We start from the raw sequence: 22,928 nt of genomic DNA, 5'->3' as shown, positions 1-22,928 counted from the left end.
GCACAATGAGCAAGGTGGAGACAACAATACATCACACGAAGCAGCCACAACTGTCAGTAAGTGTCCATGATTGAGTCTTTGAAGAGATGGAGATGGAAACTGTCCAGTTTGAGTGTTTGTTGCAGCTCGTTCCAGTCGCTAGCAGCAGCGACCTGAAAAGACGAGCGACCCAGGGATGTGTGTGCTTTTGAGGACCTTTTTACAGAATGTGACTGGCAGAACGGGTGTTGGATGAGGGCTGCAGTAGATATCTCAGATGGGGGAGTGAGGCCTAAGAGGGTTTTATAAATAAGCATCAACAAGTGGGTCTTGAAACGGGTATACAGAGATGACCAGTTTACAGAAGAGTATAGAGTGCAGTGATGTGTCCTATAAGGCGCATTGGTGGCAAATCTTATGGCCGAATGGTAAAGAACATCTAGCCGCTCGAAAGCACCCTTACCTTCCGATCTATAAAATACGTCTCCGTAATCTAGCATGGGTAGGATGGTCATCTGAGTCAGGGTTAGTTTGGCAGCTGGGGTGAAAGAGGAGCGATTACGATAGAGGAAACCAAGCCTAAATTTAACCTTAGCCTTCAGCTTAGATATGTGCTGAGAAAGAAAGTGTACCGTCTAGCCATACTCCCAAGTACTTGTATGAGGTGACTACCTCAAGCTCTTATAGAGCTAAGTGTTAATGACATAATAAACAGTTGATGAAACTGAGGAGTAATTCTGTCTGTAATAAAGCCCTTTTGTGGGGGAAACTCATTCTGAGTGGCTGGACCTGGCTCCTACCAGAATGAATCCTACCTTTGAACCACCCGATTCTCCTGAGGTGGTTGTACTTGGTTGGTAAAATTTAAAACGCTGTCTCATGTTTTCAAAGTTCGACATTACCTATACGTTTCTTGGTGATGATGGGTGTGTTCGTAAATTCAATCTGGAGTGCCAGAGTGCGCTCTGGGCGTTTGTAAATTCGGAACGTTCAGAGAGCACACTGGACGCTCTGGCCCAGGAGTAAATATGCAAGCCCAAGAGTTTTAAATCGTCTTACCCGGAACACGTAATTATCATTTTTCACTAGCTTTTTTTCAAGTGTCAAATTTCTTTTTTTTTTTGTACACGTGATTTTTTTTACCTGTCCAGTGTCTGTTTACAGGCGATTTGAACACTTGTAATATGAATTTTTACACCTGTTTAGTGTGCATTTACAGGTGATTAGAACGCTTATGGGCATTTTTACAAGCGTGCATTATACCTGTTCAGGTAAGGAATGGCGTATTTGTAGTTGTTTTTGGATAATTGCCGAAAACAACTTATTTGGTAGCTAACGTCACATTGATTTATGTATTGAAAAAAAAGCACAAAGGCTTCATAATTCATTAAGGTATTTTTTTCCATTTTAATTAGCTATCCATCATTTTTCCTTGTTTGAACTATCAAGCCAAGTATCAAGTGTGTGTGTGTGTGTGTGTGTATATATATATATACACTGCTCAAAAAAATAAAGGGAACACTAAAATAACACATCCTAGATCTGAATGAATGAAATAATCTTATTAAATACTTTTATCTTTTCATAGTTGAATGTGCTGACAACAAAATCACACAAAAATAATCAATGGAAATCCAATTTATCAACCCATGGAGGTCTGGATTTGGAGTCACACTCAAAATTAAAGTGGAAAACCACACTACAGGCTGATCCAACTTTGATGTAATGTCCTTAAAACAAGTCAAAATGAGGCTCAGTAGTGTGTGTGGCCTCCACGTGCCTGTATGACCTCCCTACAATGCCTGGGCATGCTCCTGATGAGGTGGCGGATGGTCTCCTGAGGGATTTCCTCCCAGACCTGGACAAAAGCATCCGCCAACTCCTGGACAGTCTGTGGTGCAACGTGGCGTTGGTGGATGGAGAGAGACATGATGTCCCAGATGTGCTCAATTGGATTCAGGTCTGGGGAACGGGCGGGCCAGTCCATAGCATCAATGCCTTCCTCTTGCAGGAACTGCTGACACACTCCAGCCACATGAGGTCTAGCATTGTCTTGCATTAGGAGGAACCCAGGGCCAACCGCACCAGCATATGGTCTCACAAGGGGTCTGAGGATCTCATCTCGGTACCTAATGGCAGTCAGGCTACCTCTGGCGAGCACATGGAGGGCTGTGCGGCCCCCCAAAGAAATGCCACCCCACACCATGACTGACCCACCACCAAACCGGTCATGCTGGAGGATGTTGCAGGCAGCAGAACGTTCTCCACGGCGTCTCCAGACTGTCACGTCTGTCACATGTGCTCAGTGTGAACCTGCTTTCATCTGTGAAGAGCACAGGGCGCCAGTGGCGAATTTGCCAATCTTGGTGTTTTCTGGCAAATGCCAAACGCCCTGCACGGTGTTGGGCTGTAAGCACAACCCCCACCTGTGGACGTTGGGCCCTCATACCACCCTCATGGAGTCTGTTTCTGACCATTTGAGCAGACACATGCACATTTGTGGCCTGCTGGAGGTCATTTTGCAGGGCTCTGGCAGTGCTCCTCCTTGCACAAAGGCGGAGGTAGCGGTCCTGCTGCTGGGGTGTTGCCCTCCTACGGCCTCCTCCACGTCTCCTGATGTACTGGCCTGTCTCCTGGTAGCGCCTCCATGCTCTGGACACTACGCAGACAGACACAGCAAACCTTCTTGCCACAGCTCGCATTGATATACCATCCTGGAAGAGCTGCACTACCTGAGCCACTTGTGTGGGTTGTAGACTCCGTCTCATGCTACCACCAGAGTGAAAGCACCGCCAGCATTCAAAAGTGACCAAAACATCAGCCAGGAAGCATAGGAACTGAGAAGTGGTCTGTGGTTACTACCTGCAGAACCACTCCTTTATTGGGGGTGTCTTGCTAATTGCCTATAATTTCCACCTGTTGTCTATTCCATTTGCACAACAGCATGTGAAATTTATTGTCAATCAGTGTTGCTTCCTAAGTGGACAGTTTGATTTCACAGAAGTGTGATTGACTTGAAGTTACATTGTGTTGTTTAAGTGTTCCCTTTATTTTTTTGAGCAGTATATATAAATAAATATATATAAATAAATTCTGACTCTTTCCATCCACAAGATGGGATAGTTTTGCGAAAAGTACCTACTTTTCCAAAAACCCATTTGTTTGATGAATAAATTAAAGCACAAACCACAAAGGCTGAATTAAAATGTTTTCTTAAAATGAATGTATAAATTGTTACAGGGGCAGCAGAGGAAGGACCAGGGTGCACAACATTTGAGATAAATAAGCTTCTTGTGCTTATGGAAAATGTTTGGGATCTTTTATTTCAGCTCATGAAACCAACACTTTACATGTTGCATTTATATTTTTGTTCAGTGTATACTACGTCCATGTGAAAATGCGGTGCAAACTGAGACGTCACCGCTCAAGTCGGTAATCCAATGTTTTGAAAAAAAACTGCCTAGCCATCTGTCCAGTACATAACATGCACATATCTAATGTTATCTTAAGGCTACCTCTGCACCGTTTGTCATCGATAGGCTGTACATTTACCTATGTATTCCCTGTCATTGTCCAAGTTCTGATTTCTCATTAATTCTCCCTTCCTCCTCCAATGTATTCCATATCGCCCACTTCCTCACCAGACAGTAGCAACAAACTATTAGAAACGGTGCTGATTTCATTCATCAACATTTTAAAAAGGGGAGTAGACATTTCCCCAATCATAATCTAGGTCAAAACTAATGAGACTGTTTCAGCATGTAAAAAGTAACAGTGCAAAACATAATTATTTTATGTTCACTAAAATAATGTGAGTTGACTAAATAGATATTTAATAAAATGTTTCAAAACAATACATTATACTATAGACCTGCTAAATTACATCCAACAGAATAAACTAAAATAATTCTGTATTTATTTCAGATGTAACAAACATTGTATAACTTGGTGAAGGTGTTGTAGAAAGAAGCGGTCTGTTTTCCTCCCCCTCCATCTGTGTTGCTCGTTCAACAGAGAATTTGTAGATTCCTGTGAACGTCGACAGTCATAAACATGTCATTCTGAACAGCAACATCTCCCTAACAAGAATTTAGACCAGTTGACAATTCAACAGAACTCTGTCTTGTTCACGTTGATGATCGGCACAACATGAGACAGATAGCAAGCCATGGTATATCAGACCGTATACCACGGGTATGAGTCAATATTACTTGTTTACTGTCGTAATTACATTGGTAACCAGTTTTTAATAGCAATAAGGCACTTCAGGGGTTTGTGGTATATGGCCAATATACCATGGCTAAGGGCTGTATCCAGGCACTCCGCATAAGAACAGCCCTTAGCCCTGGTATATTGTCCATATACCACAAACCCCTGAGGTGCCTTATTCCTTAAATATAACAGATACATGCGAGGTTTCAAATAATAATGTTACTACTACTACTTTGCTCTCTCCCTGCTTTTCCTGAACATGTTTATCTGATATAGCTAGTTGTTATTGTTCTTCCTTGCTCATCCAAAGCAGGCTTTTCTCCTCCTCACAAGTCTTCAGATGCTTGCCTACATGATCATCATGTTGTGGCTGTAACATGGACATTGCATTAGAAAAACTAGATACACTCTTAGAAAAATGGGTTAATAATGTAGAACCCTTTTCGGGTTCCATGTAGAACCCTCTGTGGAAAGGGTTCTACCTGGAACCCACAAGGGTTCTTCAAAAAGTTATCCTATGGGGACAGCTGAATAACTTAACATTCTAGATTGCACCTTTTTTCTAAGGGTGTAGCTTTATCAGTCATTTTCAGAAAAAGCAACTCACTTAGCAAGCCAATAAAATACATATTGCATTGGTTCAACCTTGAAATATTGCTAGTCAAGATAGAGATTTTACCTTAATCTCTGTAGCAGTTTGCTCTCACCTAGTCTGGGCACTGCAACAGCCAGATCTTATTCCCCATTCTCTTATTGTCTAGATTATGCAGGGAGCTAACCTGTTCTCCTAAAACATTAGCTAAATTAGCCAACTCGAGCAAATACATCTCAGCTTGCTAACTAGCAAAGCCAACCAATTACACAACAAATATACACAAAGTAAACAATTATGTTCTAAACTAATGTTTGTCTCAAACAAATGACAAGTACAAAGAACTATTGCTCTGTCCACAACGTAACAACCATTAGTTACAGGCTTGACAGAATACTATTGCTAGCTAGCTAACTCGCCATGCTATTTCAATGAAAAGAAGCTAGCTAGCCAGCGTCAGCTTTGTAGTTATGTGGAAAACGTTTTAATTTCTTCCTCCATTTTTCCCAACAACGCCTTGCTGTAGCGTTTACATTCTGTAAATGTAATAACAATTTGAGCCATATTTAGAATAATCTCCTCCTCCCTGAGTAAGCGATTTATCGCAACAGGCCGGAAGTCAAACTCACAAAAAGTTTTCTAGGTTACCCCATTGGCTCACAGCAAATACTTTCTTTTTGTCTGCTTGTTTTAGTAAATTACATTTTAAGCAAAGTATATCATGTATAAAGATTACTTGTCAACATTGCCTGCTCCCTAGTGTCCTCACTACTTAGAAAAACGTAATAGGACTTCCCTCGTGCCCCTTTTCATGGCGCTAACAGCCACATGAGTGAATGCTAGCTAGCTACCATCCCAACCGGAACGTAAACTAACTAAGATCAACAACACAAAATAGACTATTGGGCTACAAGTAGTGAGTGGTGTTACAAACGAACTATACCAAATAACGTAAATGTCTTAGTTGTGATTAAATGTTTTCCACAAACATAGCTGCGTGTAGCGTACTTGGACACCGGGTCCCCACATCTCCCACGCCGAATAGACTGAAGCAACGGGGCTCTTCTCGCAGGCTCCATTTCCCTACTTGGGAGCATTGCGAACCGTAGGTCGGGACTTTTGACCTGGTTACATGTTCATTGAACATCACAACAATTTTTCGGCATGTTTTGTTATTTCCGTACACCAAAAGATCTGACGAAGTTGGCTTTTTTACACTGAAGCTGAATTCCATATTATTACTTGAATATCGTCCCGTACTATGGTTGCCATTTTCACGCTATTCTGGAACTTTTAGATTTTATATGACATAGCACCCTCTATTCATTAAATAGGATCTCAATGGTATAAATCATCTCGCTTAACTTTGGTCGTCACTAGTTCACAAAGCCATACACATTTTACATTAGTCATTTAGCAGACGCTCTTATCCAGAGCGACTTACAGTAGTGAATGCATACATTTCATACATTTTTTCTCTCCGTACTGGTCCCCCGTGGGAATCGAACCCACAACCCTGGCGTTGCAAACACCATGCTCTACCAACTGAGCCATACAGCCCGCCCATTTCTACAATTTACCTAATTCAAATCTGATTTTAAACCAAACCATACTGCTATCCTTATGCCTAACTCAAAATTTAGACCAAAAAACACATTTTTGTTTTCATAAATGTTTACCATGTAACCATTTTGACTGTGTTATCTAGTGGAAAACTTTCGTCTCTCCCTCTCTGAATTGACTATCTACACCGGATATATGTCATGTCTCCACAGTCATAATATCCGCAACAAGTTCGCTGATGTCTAGTGTGAGGTTATGAAGCTAGCTAGCTCGCTAACGTAGGATATAACCAGACGTACTTATTAAACCACAAACTGTGGATACGCAATAGTGAATACATGTACCTTCATATATATATACAGTATGGTAATCTAGCCAGCATTTCAACGTTCGCTTCCCCATTTGAAGAGTTGTTACTGCAAACGTAAGCTTGCGAGCAGCTTTCGTTCAATTTTTCGAAATGGGACGAGGTGGTGGTCGGAAGCGTGGAAAAGGCAATGGACCTCCTCCATTTGATATGGGCCCAAGGGTGCCTGATCCATTTGACATGGGTCCAGGTTGGTGTGGGCCGCCTGGATCTTTTGGTCCTTTTCACGGTGGCCCAGGTCCACATTCTAACTTTATGGGCGATCCAATGATGCACGGCCCCATGCCACCTGAGTATCACGGATATGGGCCAGGCTATGGACCAATGGGTCCAGGTGGCCCCATGGATGGATGTTTTGATGGGCCACCGATGGATGGACCAGGATTCGGGTATGGTCCAGGTATGCCCGGACCATATGATCCGATGATGTGCAATGGACCCGGACCAATGCCCCCAGGTATCCCGCCCCCTGGTATTCCTCCCCTAGATATGCCGCTCATGGTTCCGCCTCCGGTGGACAACCCTGTCTTTTCTTCACCCTGGCAAAACGAGGTAATCTTATAAAGACAACTTGTCGTGCCTTGAGCATATTGTAAATTCTTAATTTAAACTTGTAAAAAAAATGTTTAGTGTTATAGCAACATAACATGGTTTAAATGGCCAATCAAGAACAATTAGTTTGTTCTTCATGAATTAAAAAAGTAATCCCTAACATCAAGTCTGCCTCCTTTAGGCCAACCCTTATGCTGTTCCTCCACCATTGTGGATAAGTGCCACTGTGTCTGTTCTGTCCTGTCATCTCTATGATACATTTTTAATGAAATGTATGTGCTGCTGAGCCTCAAATTCTCACAGGCTCCGTTTCTCTTCCCGACAACAGCCCGTCCCGACAACAGCCTCCCCTCCGACTGAGACGACTGTAGTTCCTGATGTGTGGGGGCTCTGCCTGGGCTCTGAGGTTCTTCAGCTTGATCCACCCCAGACTGATGAACAGAAGACCAAAGACTCAAAGAAGGACAAAAAAGCAGGACAGAAAAAGAGCTACAATGACAAGTAATGATCATTATGTCAACAATTTGTATGTCATCATCACTTTGCGATTAGTGTTTGATTGCATACAGTAGTTTGATCTTCCATACATGAGATTAGCTGTTCAGAATGTTCTGCTTATACATGACGCGCATATTTTTTCCTCTCAACACTTATAAATCATAGGCCTCCTCCACCTGGAAGATCCAAGGGGGTCATCTCATTCATAGGGGTAAGTCCAAAAGCTGAGAATCCTGCTTGAAGGGAAGGTTCTTCATCTCCACTAGTAAACATTGCATTCTCAAGTTTTGCTCTCCCCCCACAGCCAACTTATGGCTACATCGAAAGAGACGATCTCAATAAATATTCCTTCACTTTTGATGCTTTTCTCGGAGTCCCCAAGAACATGATACCTGGGGTCAGGGTGCATTTTACAGCCTACAAGGAGAAGGTGGGTCACTTTAGACATTTTTCGCTATATATAGTTTAACAGACATTTTCAGGAGTTTATGAACCATTGGTTTTCATTGTATTTTAAATAATGCGTCTTGTTTTTTTCCCCGCTTTGTATTGTAAACCCAGGCCGGGGAGTGTGCCACTAATGTGTCTGTACCTCCAGGAGGAACTGAGGAGATTAACTCCACCATTATTGAAGGTTTTGTCTGCAATGTTATCCTGGAGCAGCAGGTGACAGAACTCCATAGCACGCGGGAAAAAATGATTCAGTCAACTTTATTAAAGTTATAATCACTGCCATAACTAGATGTTTATTGTAAGGTAACTTGATTATATGCTTGGCTTGTTATGACTAGTATTTGGCTTCTCATTTAAATATGTCCTTGTTGGTATTAACATAATAATGTGCCCCCACACAGCCTGGTGCAAAGCCGAAACCTGGCCAAATTGAGGCCAACATCGACGGCATGTCAAGAGCACTGCTTTACTCGGAGAAGGATTACACCATCACTCTGTTGCAAGGGGACCATGTGACGTTCAACTTGTTAACCGACATAGTTACCCAAAAAATTAGAGCCACTAATATTCGGCCACAGACACCACAGACTTTTAAGATCACTGGAGAGAAGAGGGAGGTGGTGAGTCTGAAGTCTGAGTGGCATACCTATATTTTTACACCTTCATTTTGGTTACAAATTCTGACATAAACTTTGGTCCTGGGGAGCTCTACGCCATTTTATTCAGCTCAGTATGACCACACCTGAGTCGAATAATAATCTATTCAAGATCTTCAATTGAGACCACCATTTTTTAAAGACATGCTCCAGTACTTTGGTGACTACTACTAAATATTTTTTAAACCTCCCACATTGGGTTGGATGTGTCAATGTGTAGTTCTTACATGCATAATCTATGAGCAAAATTACTGTCTTACCTCAATTAGCCACAAAGTCCCTAGCTTGAAAGCAACTAGCCCCCTAGAAATTCGAGTTCAACTAATGAGCTTCAGCCCCTCGCCATATGAGTGACAGCTAGCAAGATGCACATGATGCACCCACAGCAACGCAAGTGCAATGACATGGTGCACATATGTGACGTAGTAGGCAATTTTCAGGGACCACTTTTGGTTCAAACGCTACTTTCAGAACTACTGGCTGAAAAGTATACAAAAGTAACAGAGAATCCCTTTAAATCAAGTGTGTTGGAGCTGGGCTGGAACAAAATACTGCACACATAGCGGCTCTATGGGACCAGAGTTGGCCATCCCTACTGTAGCTAGTTGTTGATATATTTTTTGTACTCTCCACCAGGGTGTTATAAAGAGTGTGAAGGGTGGTTCTGGTACCATCATGGCAGCGAACCAGAACAACCTGCCCTTTGAAACCACAGAGAACATGAGTGTAACTGAGCTCACCATTATGGATGAGGTGGACTTTACAGTTGTCACAGTGAGTATAGTGTCTTTCCCGTCCACATAATTCAGTGGCAAGTTGCGTTTGTTGACACTGAATGATGATCAGTTTGTACCTGGGAGTGATGTTAGGACCCTCAATGTGCAGGTTCTGATCCTAAGTATAGCAATGTTGTTGAAATTATTTGTTGATTGATTTATACATTTGACGTTAACATAATGTCATTTGTTTTCATTAGATCAAAAATAAGGAGAAGGCCATCAGAGTAAGGAAGCTGAACGAGTGCTCAGTGACACTGGAAGAAACCATGGAGAAGATAGTTGAAGACCCTGCAGGAAAAGACAAGGTGGGGGCACAGTTCAGTGCAAATTATGATAGGTGCCAATGTGGGAGAAAGGTAGACGAGCTAAGGGAAGGAAAATAGAAATACATAAGCTAGCGAAAGAGGAGACTGGCAGCTGACCCTGAGTGGAGATAACAAGTGGCCATAGATCCCCAAGTAGGAACCACGGAACGGCCAGGCAAGCTGTATGTATGGCCATGACTAAATATATGCCAAGCGTAAGCATGCAATGCATGCATTATTTTCATATCCATATGGGGAGAATCCAGCCACTACTATGTTAGAGCAAAAAGCAGATATGGGTGTTATCCAGCCACTACTATGTTAGAGCTAAAAGCAGATATGGGCGTTATCCAGCCACTACTATGTTAGAGCTAAAAGCAGATATGGGCGTTATCCAGCCACTACTATGTTAGAGCTAAAAGCAGATATGGGCGTTATCCAGCCACTACTATGTTAGAGCTAAAAGCAGATATGGGTGTTATCCAGCCACTACTATGTTAGAGCTAAAAGCAGATATGGGCGTTATCCAGCCACTACTATGTTAGAGCTAAAAGCAGATATGGGTGTTATCCAGCCACTACTATGTTAGAGCTAAAAGCAGATATGGGTGTTATCCAGCCACTACTATGTTAGAGCTAAATGCAGATATGGGCGTTATCCATTGGGTTGAAAGAAAATGGTGGCAGAACGCATATGGGGTTTTACTTCATTTACATAAAGGATGGACCTATGTATTGTATGTGCATAAAAGCAGAGCCGGGGCCTAAGGAAGGCAGTTGTTGTCCGCGGACCGGCTCGGCTTTATTACTCTGGATTAAAGTCTATATTGAATTTACAAGTTCTTGTAAGAAGTGTTATTCTTAAGACAATTTTCCACGACACCAACTGGTGGAAAATCTCCTGTCAAAAAAAAAAATGGTGGGAAATCTCCTGTCATTCAGAGTTTAGCACTCTCATCTGTGACATACCCAGGAATGTCCTTATTACTGTGTCTCCAGTGGATGCCAGTGGCCCCAGTGGAGGAGGTGCTTCTCCAGAGGACTGTGGTGTTTGAGGACATTAGCACTGCGCAGCATGCAGGAACGGTCCTTAAGGTCTCCAATAAGCAGCAGGTACGCGTGGTACTGAAAGAATGTACAAATCAAACATGATTGTTATGTGTCCTTGTTGGGAAAGGTTTGGGTGGTCAAATCATGTATTTTAGAATGTGTTATCTCATTTTCCTTCCAGGAGCAGGGCCTTTTGGAGGCATTGGTGGGTGGCACACAGAAGCAGCTATTGTTTGGAGCAGCTGACGTTCTGACTGAAGCCACCATGCTTGTCGGAGACAAGGTTCACTTTAACATCTCCACCAACCGTGAGACCAAGGAGGAGCGTGCCATCAACGTGGAGATTCTCTCTGAGACGTTTGAGGAGTCAACAGAGCGACGCAGAACCGTAAGATCACTTTTAGAATGTGGTACAGGATGCCATTAAGTCTGAGTCTAGTTAGGTTTTTTCCACTTTGATGTATGACAACTTTACACACTGAAGAAAGATGGGATGTTTTATGTAATGGTATTTTTTAAATAAAAAATGCCTTAATATTCTTTGCACAGCATGTTTAAGTGACGCGCTTTCCCCTCTAGGGTGAGGTGGTGCAAGCTGGGGATCTGTCTGGGACCATTAAGTGCCATCAGAGCCCCCAGCTGCTGTTCTTCCATCTGACCGAGGTCATGGAGGAGAAGAAATTGGACATCTCGGAGAAGGTGAAGTTCAGCGTCATTTCGGTGAGTCTCCATGGTGCTGTGATCCGATTGGCACAGCAAAATGAATATCAATTGGTATTCAGTGCCTTCGGTAAGTGTTCACACCCCTCGACTTGTTCCACATTTTGTTGTGTTGCAGCCTGAATTTAAAATGGATTAAATTGAGATGTTTTGTCACTGGCCTACACACAATACCCCATAACGTCAAAGTGGAATTATGTTTTTAGAAAATTTTACTAATGAATTAAAAATGAAAAGCTGAAATATCTTGAGTCAATAAGTATTCGACCCCTAAATAATTTCAGGAGTAAACATTAGCTTAGAAAGGCTCATAAGTTGCATGGACTCATTCTGTATGCAGTAATAGTGTTTAACAGGATTTTTGAATGACTACCTCATCTCTGTCCCCTGCACATTTAATTTGTGTGCTATTTGCCAGCAGCATACCACCCTGCATCCCACTGCTGGCTTGCTTCTGAAGCTAAGCAGGGTTGGTCCTGGTCAGTCGCTGGAAGGGAGACCAGATGCTGCTCAAAGTGGTGTTGGAGGACAAGTAGGAGGCACCCTTTTCTCTGGTCTAAAAATAAATACAAATATATCCCAATGCCCCTGTGCAGTGATTGGGGACATTGCCCTGTGTAGGATGCTGTCTTTCAGATGGGACGTTAAACGGGTGTCCTGACTCTCCGTGGTCACTAAAGATCCCATGGCACTTATCGTAAGAGTAGGGGTGTTCACCCCGGTGTCCTGGCTAAATTCCCAATCTGGTCTTCATACTGTACCATCATGGCCACCTAATCATCCCCAGCTTACAATTGGCTCATTCATCTCCTCTCCCCTGTAACTATTCCCCAGGTCGTTGCTGTAAATGAGAACGTGTTCTCAGTCAACTTACGTGGTAAAATAAACACATACAATTATCTGTAAGTTCCTTCAGTCGAGCAGTGAATTTCAAACACAGATTCAACCACGAAGACCAGGGAGGTTTTCCAATGCCTTGCAGAGAAGTGCACCTATTGGTAGATTGTTAAAAAATAAAGCAGACATTGAATATCCCTTTGATCATGGTGAAGTTATTAATTACACTTTGGATGGTGTGTCAATACACCCAGTCACTAGAAAAGATACAGGCGTCCTTCCTAACTCAGTTGACGGAGAGGAAGGAAACCGTTCAAAGATTTCACAATGAGTCCAATGGTGACTTTAAAATAGTTATAGAGTTTAATGGCTGCTCCAGAGTCCAATGGCAGCGAGCTTTACACCTCTCCAGCTGACGCTTGACATCGCGCATGGTGATCTTAGGCTTGTGTGCGGCTCCTCGGCCATGGAAACCCATTTCATGAATCTCTGACGAACAGTTCTTGTGCTGACGTTGCTTCTAGAGGCAGTTTGGAACTCGGTAGAGATTGTTGCAATTCACAATAACAAAATTTAGTTGACCAGGGCAGCTCCAGAAATTTGACGAACTGACTTGTTGGAAAGGTGGTATCTTATGACAGTGCCACGTTGAAAGTCACTGAGCTCTTCAGTAAGGCCATTCTTCTGCCAGTGTTTGTCTATGGAGATTGCATGGCTGTATGCTCAATTCTATACACCCGTCAGCAACGGGCGTGGCTGAAATAGCCGAATCCACTAATTTGAAGGGGTGTCCACATACTTTTGTATATATAATATATATTAGTGTTTTAATTTTCATTGGTCTTAGACAAATGTTCAAGTTTTTTCTTCCACTCTGACATTAGAGTATTTTATGTAGATCGTTGTAAAAAAAATGACAATTAAATCCATTTTAATCTCACCTTGTAACACAACAAAATGTAAAATATGTCAAGGGGTGTGAATACTTTCTGAAGGAATGGTACATCCAACTAGCTATTTCAAATCAAATTTTATTTGTCACGTGTGCCGAATACAGGTGTAGACCTTATAGTGAAATGCTAACTGACAAGTCATTAACCCACATGCAGTTCAAGAAATAGAGTTAAGAAAATATTTACAAAATAAAATAAAATTAACACAAAATAACAATAACGAGGCTATATACAGGGGGTACCGGTACCGAGTCAATGTGCGGGAGTACAGGTTAGTCGATGTAATTTGTACATGTAGGTACGGGTAAAATTACTATGCATAGATAATTAACAGCAAGTAGCAGCAGTGTAAAAACAAAGGGGGTGGGGAGTCAATGTAAATAGTCCGGGTGGCCATTTGATTAATTGTTCAGCAGTCTTATGGTTTGGGTGTAGAAGTTGTTAAGGAGCCTTTTGGACCTAGACTTGGCGCTCCGGTACCGCTTGCCGTGTAGCGCCTTACAGTCGAATGCCGAGCAGTTGCCATACCAGGCAGTGATGCAACCGGCCAGGATGCTCTAGATGGTGTAGCTGTAGGACTTTTTGAGGATCTGGGGACCCATGCTAAATCTTTTTAGTCTCCTGCCCTCTTCACGACTCTCTTGGTGTGTTTGGACCATGATAGTTTGTTGGTGATTTTGACACCAAGGAACTTGAAACTCTCGACCCGCTCCACTACAGCCCCGTCGATGTTAATGGGGGCCTGTTCGGCCCTCCTTTTCCTGTAGTCAACGATAAGCACCTTTCTCTTGCTCACATTTTAGTTTTATTCATATTTTTGTTGTTTTTATGTTTTTCTTTAACTCTTTCAATTTTCTCCTAGCTTGAAACCGCTGAAGGAGGCAACCAAGCGATTAGGATCAAACGCCTTATCGACAGTGTTCTTACCCCTGTTCTTACTGCTATGCCCAAGCTAAGGGGCGTGGCGGCAAGAGAAAAGGTTGGTTTATGATGGAACAAAGGCCAGTGACTTTGGGGGATGTCATAATCACTTAAGGGATAGACATGTGGCTGTCTGTATGTTGTATTAAACTGTCTATTGCCTATTATTGTCTATTACAGAAGATGACCATCAAACTGATGAGAGACCCAAATGACCTCATCAAGGGCACAGGTGTTGAAGTAGAGAACAAAGATGAGGATCCCACGTGAGTTTGATTGAAATTAGTAGTAGTATTGGTTTCAACATGAAGTCAAGGTAAAGTATCATTGTGTGATGATTTTGGATGTCATTTGTTGACACAGCCACAAGTACCCTGAAATCTAAAAATGTATCCACCTAGAGTCGATGTCCTCGCCCCTGTGGAAATATAATTTAAAAAATCCCTATCAAAATCCATCAGTTTAAGTTTCCACCACACAGTTTAAGTTTTTTGCATGGGATGCGTCTCAATCCACTGCATCCGCCGATGTCGCCCTTCCGCATCTGCAGTGAAAGATGGCAGAGCTAGAGCGATGTTTGTCAGACCATGAGGCATCCCGAAAATTGGTCTTCTCACACAAACGTCTGTAGCATCCGAACGGTTTGGCCCGCAAACTATTATGACTCCTATATGGAAAGATGACTCTCACAAAAACGATGGTGTTCTCTGTTTTGCTCTACGACCCCCAAAAGCGTCACGGAACTCTGTCTGAACCGTTTGGGCTACACACTAATATGAACCCTCTGTGGAAAGGTGAGTCTCTCACGAACACTTATGTCGGTTGTTTTGCTCTAGGATGCTCACAAGACTAGTCTGAAGGTATCCAGGTACAAGTTTAAAAAAAAGAATGGAAGTATATATGTAGTTAAGAAGTATATATGTAGCTAGTTTAGTGCCTAAAATAAGGGGTTAAATCAGTGTTTTCCAAACTCGATCCTCAGGACCCCAATGGGTGCACGTTTTTTTTGTTTTTAAGCTTTAATGATTTGAATCAGCCATATCAGATATAGGATAGACACTTCAGAACAAACTTCCTTTTAGATTTTGGGGGGGACTCTCTGTTTGTCCATGTATGAAGCTTATAATGTGTTTCCATGGGCTACTAGCAGTAAGGCCAAATTACATTTTTCATCCATTCTTTTAAAATATTTTTTTTGATACCTTAAGGGGTCCTAAAACTCCAAATCAAATAGCTAAATGATCCTTGGTATGACCATCTTTAATAAACAATTCCATATGTTAGCATAGTAGGACCCCACCCCCTCCCACACCCCCAACCGCTTAGACTCCAGAGGGTTAAGAGATGTGCTCGAAGTCATTTCCCTCATTCTTTTGTGCACCAGCAATGACAAACCTGCCTCGGAGAAGTCAATCAAGATGAAATCGGTCATAAACATTCTGCGGTCAAAACCTGTGGGCTCTGGATCTGGTGGCAAGGACTCCGACAGCAGCCAGCGGAGATACGGACGCAGGAGCCCCAGCCTAGACCAGTTTGACCGGGTGAAGAAAAGGCGGAGCACGAGCAGGGAGCGCAAAGAGTGGGGCGGTAGATGCAGGTACAGGCGCAGTCGCAGCATGAGCCGGGGCAGGGAGAGGAACAGGAGACAAAGCCACAGTCTGGAGAGAAAAGATTACAACCACAGGAGCGGCAGCAAAAAGAGGACTTCCTCGAAAAGGAGCCGCAGCAAGGAGCGAGATGGAAGCAGTCAGAGGAGCTCCAAGAATGATTCAAGCTCAGTAAGTAGATCTCCAGATAGAATGAACGATGAGCTAGAAAGAAAGAAGAGGGAACTAGAGGAGCTCAATGAGTTGATATACCGCAAGAGAGCCATAGTTGCCATGGAGAAACATGGTGGAGTTCCCAATTTCTTCTCAGAAGTGAAGCCTAGGGAGAAGACCTGCTTTGACTACAATCATGGAATGGCAGAGCTTCCTCCACAACCTAAACCACCCACTGACATCAAACCCAAGTGCATTCTGAAGAAACGCTCAGACCATGTCGCAGGTCCACTTTTCCCAATTCAGGTCAGTTGTCATTTTTAAACTTTTCAATCATGTAGATAATCGTTTGTTCACTCTCAATAATTTTTAAGAGCTGGTTATATTCCATGGGAATATTCCACCATGCCGGTGCTTTTTATAGTTATCATATATTGGTAAAAGAAACATATTAAATCATTAGCATGATGAGCAATTTGTCAATCAAATCATTTGTATGAAATGGGGGGGGGGAGTCCAATTATAAATGTTTTGTTTATTCTCTCCAGACTGAACTCTTTAAAGCTCAACCTCTTGATCAAAGGCTTGTGGAACAGTACGGTTATGACGTTGAGACACCCTATAAACCACACTCTGCCCAACCACCCTACACCCAAACATCCAGTCAGAAGTCCTATTATGAACATTCACTTGCTGGGCATCCTGTTCCTGACTTATCTACCAAGTATGATCCATATGAGCAGACTTCTAGAGAGCACCCGTCGCAACCTTCTCCAGTTCGCCAAACACCTCTTGACCCTCATTCTTCAAATCGACCTCCCATTCGAGAGTCTCAGGAAAAGAACCCTAACCTGAACACCCAGCTCGCCCGTTTCCTCAACACCCTCAACAAAGGTGTGGATGCCGGTCTGCTGTCAGCTATGGTCAAGGAGTCGCAAGAGGAGATTGCTGGTATTCAGGAAGATAGTTCCATACTTCAAAAGCCTTATTGCAAATTTCTTGACCGTGGGGATGAAGATCAGTACAGAGATGAGCCCTGTACAGAGGAGGAGCCAGAGTGCCCACACAGGGGCTTCATCAGGGAGCGAGTGAAGAACTCCGACTATGACAACTCCAGAAACGAAGACTGGCTGCTGCCTCATGAGAGAGCAATCCAGGAAGGTGGTGGCTTTCCCGGAATTCTTGGAATGATGTCCCACAGCAAGCTATTGGGAGAACCTGAACGTGTGGAAGAAGAGGACTTCCTCTATGGGGGTAAAGCCCCTGCAGCGGCTGAGAAGGAGCGCTGTGAGAAACCTGGGCGGTCAGACAGGTACAGGGATAACAAGAGGTCCTGCTCAGCCAGAGTCCCGGTGGAGGAGACCAGGGAGCAGGAGAGTCGGGAACAGACGCAGCACTTCGACAAGATCAAGAGCCTGCTCCAGGCCATTGGCTTGAATCTGGACACCTCAGAGGTCACCGAGCTGGCAGACAGGACCCAAGAGCGCCCCTATGGGACAAAGTCATCCAAACACTCATCCGATTCCTCAGAGAGAGAGACGAAGCACTCATCTAGGCGGGGAGATCGGCATTGGCACCGCACCACCGATGACTCTGATTCCAAACTCTTCCGGTCAGCCAAGCCATTCAGGTCTTCCCAGCGGGAGGTGTACCTCAGCCCCCAAGACACCTCAGAATATGGAGGGTTCCTTGACCCGGAAGAGGAAGCAGCCTTAGAGAGGGCCAGGCAGATGCAGAGCCTCACCAGGACAGTGAGCGTCTTGCCCCCCACCCCCTCCTCACAGCCTGGCACCTCCTATTCCACCACACAGTGGAACTGTCCTGAGAAGACACAGCCCATCACGCCTAAGAGTTGGCCTAGCAAGGGTTGTAGTACCAACTATCTTTTATCACTGCCACCCGGTTCCTCAGGTCCCCCCGAACAGATTTCCCCGGTTTCATCCATGACAAACACGCCTGATGTTCCAGCTGGTCAACAAGCAGCCGGGGTGTATACTTTTACTTCACCTATGGGACAATCCCCTGACCTACTCACTGCCTTGCCCTCCTCCACTCATTATGGGCAACCTAGTTCCCCCATGATACCGTTTGCAAAGACTCAGTTCACACAACTATTGAATCAAGTGACTATATCAAATTCTACAAGGGATGTCTTGAGTCAAATCCTCCAAGTCACCAACCAGTCTAGATGCCTCAAGGTGATTGAAACAGTCAAAAGTGTGTCTGGTGCACAGCAAGATTCACCAAGACAAAATATCACCATACCTCTCCAGATCAAAACACAAAGCCCTGATTCTGCAGGTGGACAGCCCTCTCCTCCCCCTCAATCACCAGAGACTCGGCATCCACCAGTGACAGAAGACGATATCAAGGCCAAACAGAAGAAAAGGGTATGTTGTGGGTTTTTTTCATTCCGTGTGTAGAAGTTAGGAAACGTTTTACCTGTCTGATTGTGTTACATTTGTGTATGATATACAAGCCGCACCTTCAGTCCTTGGTGTTGTTTACATTTGACTTACAGTATAGGCCTACAGTATAGGGCAGTTATCAGGAATTTACAATTACACACAACATAAGTGCTCTTGGGAAAAGTGCAGTGTGTACAGAATTTTTGGAATCCCAATTCTATTCAATTGCTTCTGATAACTTCATGTTCTGGTTTTAGTGCACGCTGGCAAGTCAGTCCCAATCTGCTTAATTTAGGACTTGTACATTGGATAGACTTTGTGTGTGTCTCAATTTGTCACTGTTTTGTAGCTGGAGCAGTTTAACCTGCGGATGAGACGGAAGAATCAGGAGAGGAAGAACGATACTCGTGACACTAGGAAAAACACAACAGGTACCAGATAACCCTTGGAGTAAGGTTGAAATGTGGCAATATGGCCAGCCACAAATTGTCGCTTAGGTTAAGATTAGGTGATGCCAGAACAAGTCAAGAGCTGTACATACCTGGCACTAAACACAAATTAAAGTATAGGACGAGATGATACCATAGGTGTCAAGAGACTGCTATGGAGGAAACATAGATAGGTTTGAGTCTTCACTTCAGTTTTACTTGCTCTTATTCCAGCCATAGTTAATCAGGTTTAAGTGATATCTTAGATTGCTTTAGCTATGATATTTTCTGTAATGTAAATATACATTTTTTTATTATTGTGTTGGGGCTTGGTCTCGCTCAGAAAGTTTAGGGAACATTTTTATTTAATGTCTACCACATTGCTTCACAAAGCATAGCCTTGTGTCTTGGAAGACCACATCAATGCCTGTTTTATTTGCTTTGAAAGCCCTGGCCTTGTAACAATTGACCAGTTTGGTGCTTGTCTTAAAATTGTGTAACGCAAGTATGTCCTAGTAGGAAAGTGCCCATGCTTGGTTTATGCTCACATAGAAGCATTTAAAAGAAAAAACTATTTATTTTCCACTGTGCATGCAATACCATTTATGAACATGGTGGTCTTCAAGTGCTTTTGCACAGACAAACTAATAATAACAGAAACAATAGACCGACGTAGACTCCCAATGTTCCTTTAATCTGGACAGGAGTTGCTCTAAATACAGATATTCATGTTCGCTAGCTTTAACATGTAATGTTTTCTCCAACAGCTAAAGGTAAGTATTTTAGCAGACTTTGCATCGATAGGTCTTCAGCTGTTGAATTGCATTTTTGTTTGTGTAGTACAGAAACGGGGATTAGAGGAGCTTTAGGAAGGCTGCAATACTTTTAGGACTTTTTTAGAATTACTGTACGCTTCTTGATTAGGGTATCTCTACTGCTAGGGAGAATTTTACCTGAATAGGGGACTTGTTAGTGTTGTTATCACTCCAAAACAGGGATAAACATTGTCAATCTGACTACTAGCTAGGGCCTGCATAATGAGGGTGTGGTCTGGTAGTAGTACACAAACAAGATCAAGCTAGGTCAGTTAGTGTGTAAGGTGTCTTTGGTGTCATGTTTCTCATACCGCAGTTCATTAGGAGAGTTCTGTTATAGCACGAGACTAAGTTAACTAACTGCTGGAGAACATAGTCTTGAGTGTCAGCTCTGTCAGTTCTGGGCCAAAGGTGGAAGAAAAACAGCCAGCCTGCAGAGACCCAAGAGCTGGAGCACAGGTCAATCCTCGCGGTAACGTCAACCTATGAGAGCCCCTGTGAAGCTAACCCATACATTTAACCTGTCTCATTATTGCGTTTTTACAGGAAAAATTCCCAAAGTTACCTTTGCCAACACTGAGCCTAGGAACGTGTGGATCTGTGGACACTCGCTTATATATTGGGCAGAGATGAGGGCCAAGTCGCCTGAGATTGGCATGCAGTTGGGCATGGACCCCAGCAGTGTGCGGGTGTGGTGGAAGGGCACACAGGGCATGACGTGGGCCCAGCTGCTGCCCCAGTTAGACCAGCTGAAGATCAAGTGGCCCAAACCGGACGTGGTCATCCTGCACCTGGGTGGTAACGATCTGGGTACCCAAAGCCCTGAGGCCCTTATGTCTTCTGTGAAGAAGGACCTGACCTCCATGAGGAGCATTTTCCCACAATGCCGGTTGGTCTGGTCCGACATCTTGCCCCGGATGTCCTGGAGGCAAACGGAGGACAGCGAAGCAGTGGACAATGTTAGGGCCGCCATCAACAGAAGAGCTCACGCCATCATCGCTGAGCTAGGTGGCACCGCTCTGACCCATGAAAACATCACGTGTTGCTCAGACGCAGGCCTGTACAGGCCAGACGGGGTTCATCTGTCTGGTAAAGGTATTGATACTTTCAACTTGAACCTGCAGGACTTTTTGGAGAAGTGGGAGACCGAGGCAAACGATGTTCCTGAGATGACTTAAGAAATTTCCAATGAATGTTTGTTTTTTTATGGGGGGGGATTTTAATTTCTCTATTGTAATCGTTTCCTCTCTGTGCTGGATACCAACCTAAGGGTTGATTTAGATGTAATGTAACTTCATTGCAAATAATACATTCTGTTATCGGTGTATCCACTTTGATTAAATGCTGTATGTAACCGTACATTTTTAAGTTTTAGCATACTGATGATTAGCATGTTCTGTTTATCCACGAAGTGCCAGGCTTTTACTTATTGTATACATTTTGTTGGGCAAAATACAAATAAACTAGACAATTGGGAAATATCGTGTCCCTGGCATTTTCATTCTGCTCCAAATCCTTTGAGATATGAAATTGATGCTTGAATGCCTGTTACTAGGTAGTGCCTGTAAATTATGGTGGTGAAAGTGTGCCAAAAGGATACCAGAGAACTAAGGAAAAGTCTTCAGTTTAGTGGAAATTCTTACATAGTCTCTGTCTTGTCTAAACATATACTCACTCGATTTTTAAGTTAATTTCTGAAGAAAATGTTATTGTCCAAAGTGTACACATCCAACAGAAATTCTACACGTAAACAAGAGGTTTATTTGTACACTGCTGCTAAAGCTTTTCTAGTGTTGTAGTTAGCTAGCAGAAGATAACTTAATCTTGTCCATTTGAGTTTTTTCCCCACTGCTTCCAAGCTGTTAGGTTGTCTGTGGCTGACCAGCGGTTTGCATTTTCCTCCAATCTATCCAGGAGTCTCTCTACTCTTTTCCTAGGATGACCTCAAGACTAGGTTTTGAACATCCAACAAGAGCAAACATGAAGTACATTTTACATTTTTGTCATCTTTGGAAATGATACAGCATTCTGCAACTTCAATAAAAGATCTGTGAAATCAAGTGTTAATGTACAGTGTACCATATTGCAGTACCATATTTTGTAGCTATGTCACCATTATTTTGTACGTGTATTGTGTTTTTGTATTCATTTAATCAAAATATTTAAGTCTGTACCATAGGTGACATTGAGGTGTGCATGTTGTGACATCTGACATTGTGTGCTTGTTGAGAGGAAAGAGACGTAGCGGACAGAGTATCAAGAATAATGAAAATGCATCCACTTTGTTTTTCAGAACTGTAAAAAAAAACGTTGGATCAGGGTATGTGTTTTGTGGATAGTCTCTGTTTGAAATGTTTCTTAAAAATAAATGTACACCGCTGTCATAAGGCTTGTTACTAAACTTACTGGTATTCCTATCTTTTCACTCCTAAAATATCATTATGGTGTGACAATCAACACCAGCCTATTATGAAGATATGACTTGTGTCTATAATTTTACATTAGATTGATAGGCTACCAAAATCCATACCATGGTATCCACTACTTAGACCCAAGCTTTTGATGCAACATACATTTTCATTGTAGCCATGCTAATAAATTGTTGAACATACTCAAATGAATTGCAAATCTAAATGGACATGGCAAAAGCTGCTCGTCTGAATTCAACTAGTCAAGACAAAAGGAAGCTGATGATTACACAAAAGGCAACTCAAACCCAGTGCTTTCAGAAATGTTAAGCCTTCAGACTCGAGGCGCGTTCCTCTACCCAGGTGTTGCTGCAGCATGCCAGATATCACAAAGCCTGGATGGGTAATTTCTGTATCAGCTAATCACAGAGATGTGTTCCTATGCTTAGATGTTGCTGACGCCTGACACATCTTACTACATCTGGATAGGTATTTAAACTACCAGCTAAGCCAGTGTTTCCTAATCCTGGTCCTCGAGTACCCCTAACAGTGCACATTTTCATTGTAACCCTGGACAAGCACACCTGATATAAAAGGGTCAACGAATCATCAAGCCCTCAATGAGCTGAATGAGGTGTGTTTGTCCAGGGATACAACAACGTGTACTGTCGGG

The 22,928-nt window shown here is 43.0% G+C and overlaps 1 protein-coding gene and 1 long non-coding RNA gene across 2 annotated transcripts; one reads left to right on the top strand and one right to left on the bottom strand.

The window, feature by feature from the left end:
- Positions 1-3,283: 3,283 nt before the first annotated feature.
- LOC106576726 (uncharacterized) lies at positions 3,284-6,421 on the bottom strand. The gene is made up of 2 exons (XR_014381359.1): positions 4,899-6,421; positions 3,284-4,008 (listed from the first exon to the last, which is right to left on the bottom strand). It is a non-coding gene; the product is annotated as an uncharacterized LOC106576726 (long non-coding RNA).
- A 152-nt stretch (positions 6,422-6,573) lies between these two features.
- si:dkeyp-121d4.3 (uncharacterized) lies at positions 6,574-22,248 on the top strand. Its single transcript, XM_014154077.3, has 17 exons — positions 6,574-7,265; positions 7,594-7,766; positions 7,929-7,974; positions 8,068-8,193; positions 8,325-8,429; positions 8,618-8,836; positions 9,509-9,646; positions 9,849-9,956; positions 10,955-11,068; positions 11,187-11,393; positions 11,585-11,725; positions 14,378-14,494; positions 14,617-14,702; positions 15,821-16,502; positions 16,745-18,586; positions 18,954-19,035; positions 20,394-22,248. Exons 1-17 carry the CDS (start codon positions 6,807-6,809, stop codon positions 21,023-21,025), a joined length of 5,277 nt encoding a protein of 1,758 aa, XP_014009552.3. The 5' UTR covers positions 6,574-6,806; the 3' UTR covers positions 21,026-22,248.
- The last annotated feature ends 680 nt before the right edge of the window (positions 22,249-22,928 follow it).

The sequence above is a fragment of the Salmo salar genome, chromosome 18, assembly GCF_965601325.2.
Source record: "Salmo salar chromosome 18, fSalSal1, whole genome shotgun sequence".
NCBI classification, from domain to species: domain Eukaryota; kingdom Metazoa; phylum Chordata; class Actinopteri; order Salmoniformes; family Salmonidae; genus Salmo; species Salmo salar.
This window is presented reverse-complemented; position numbering and strand designations above follow the sequence as displayed.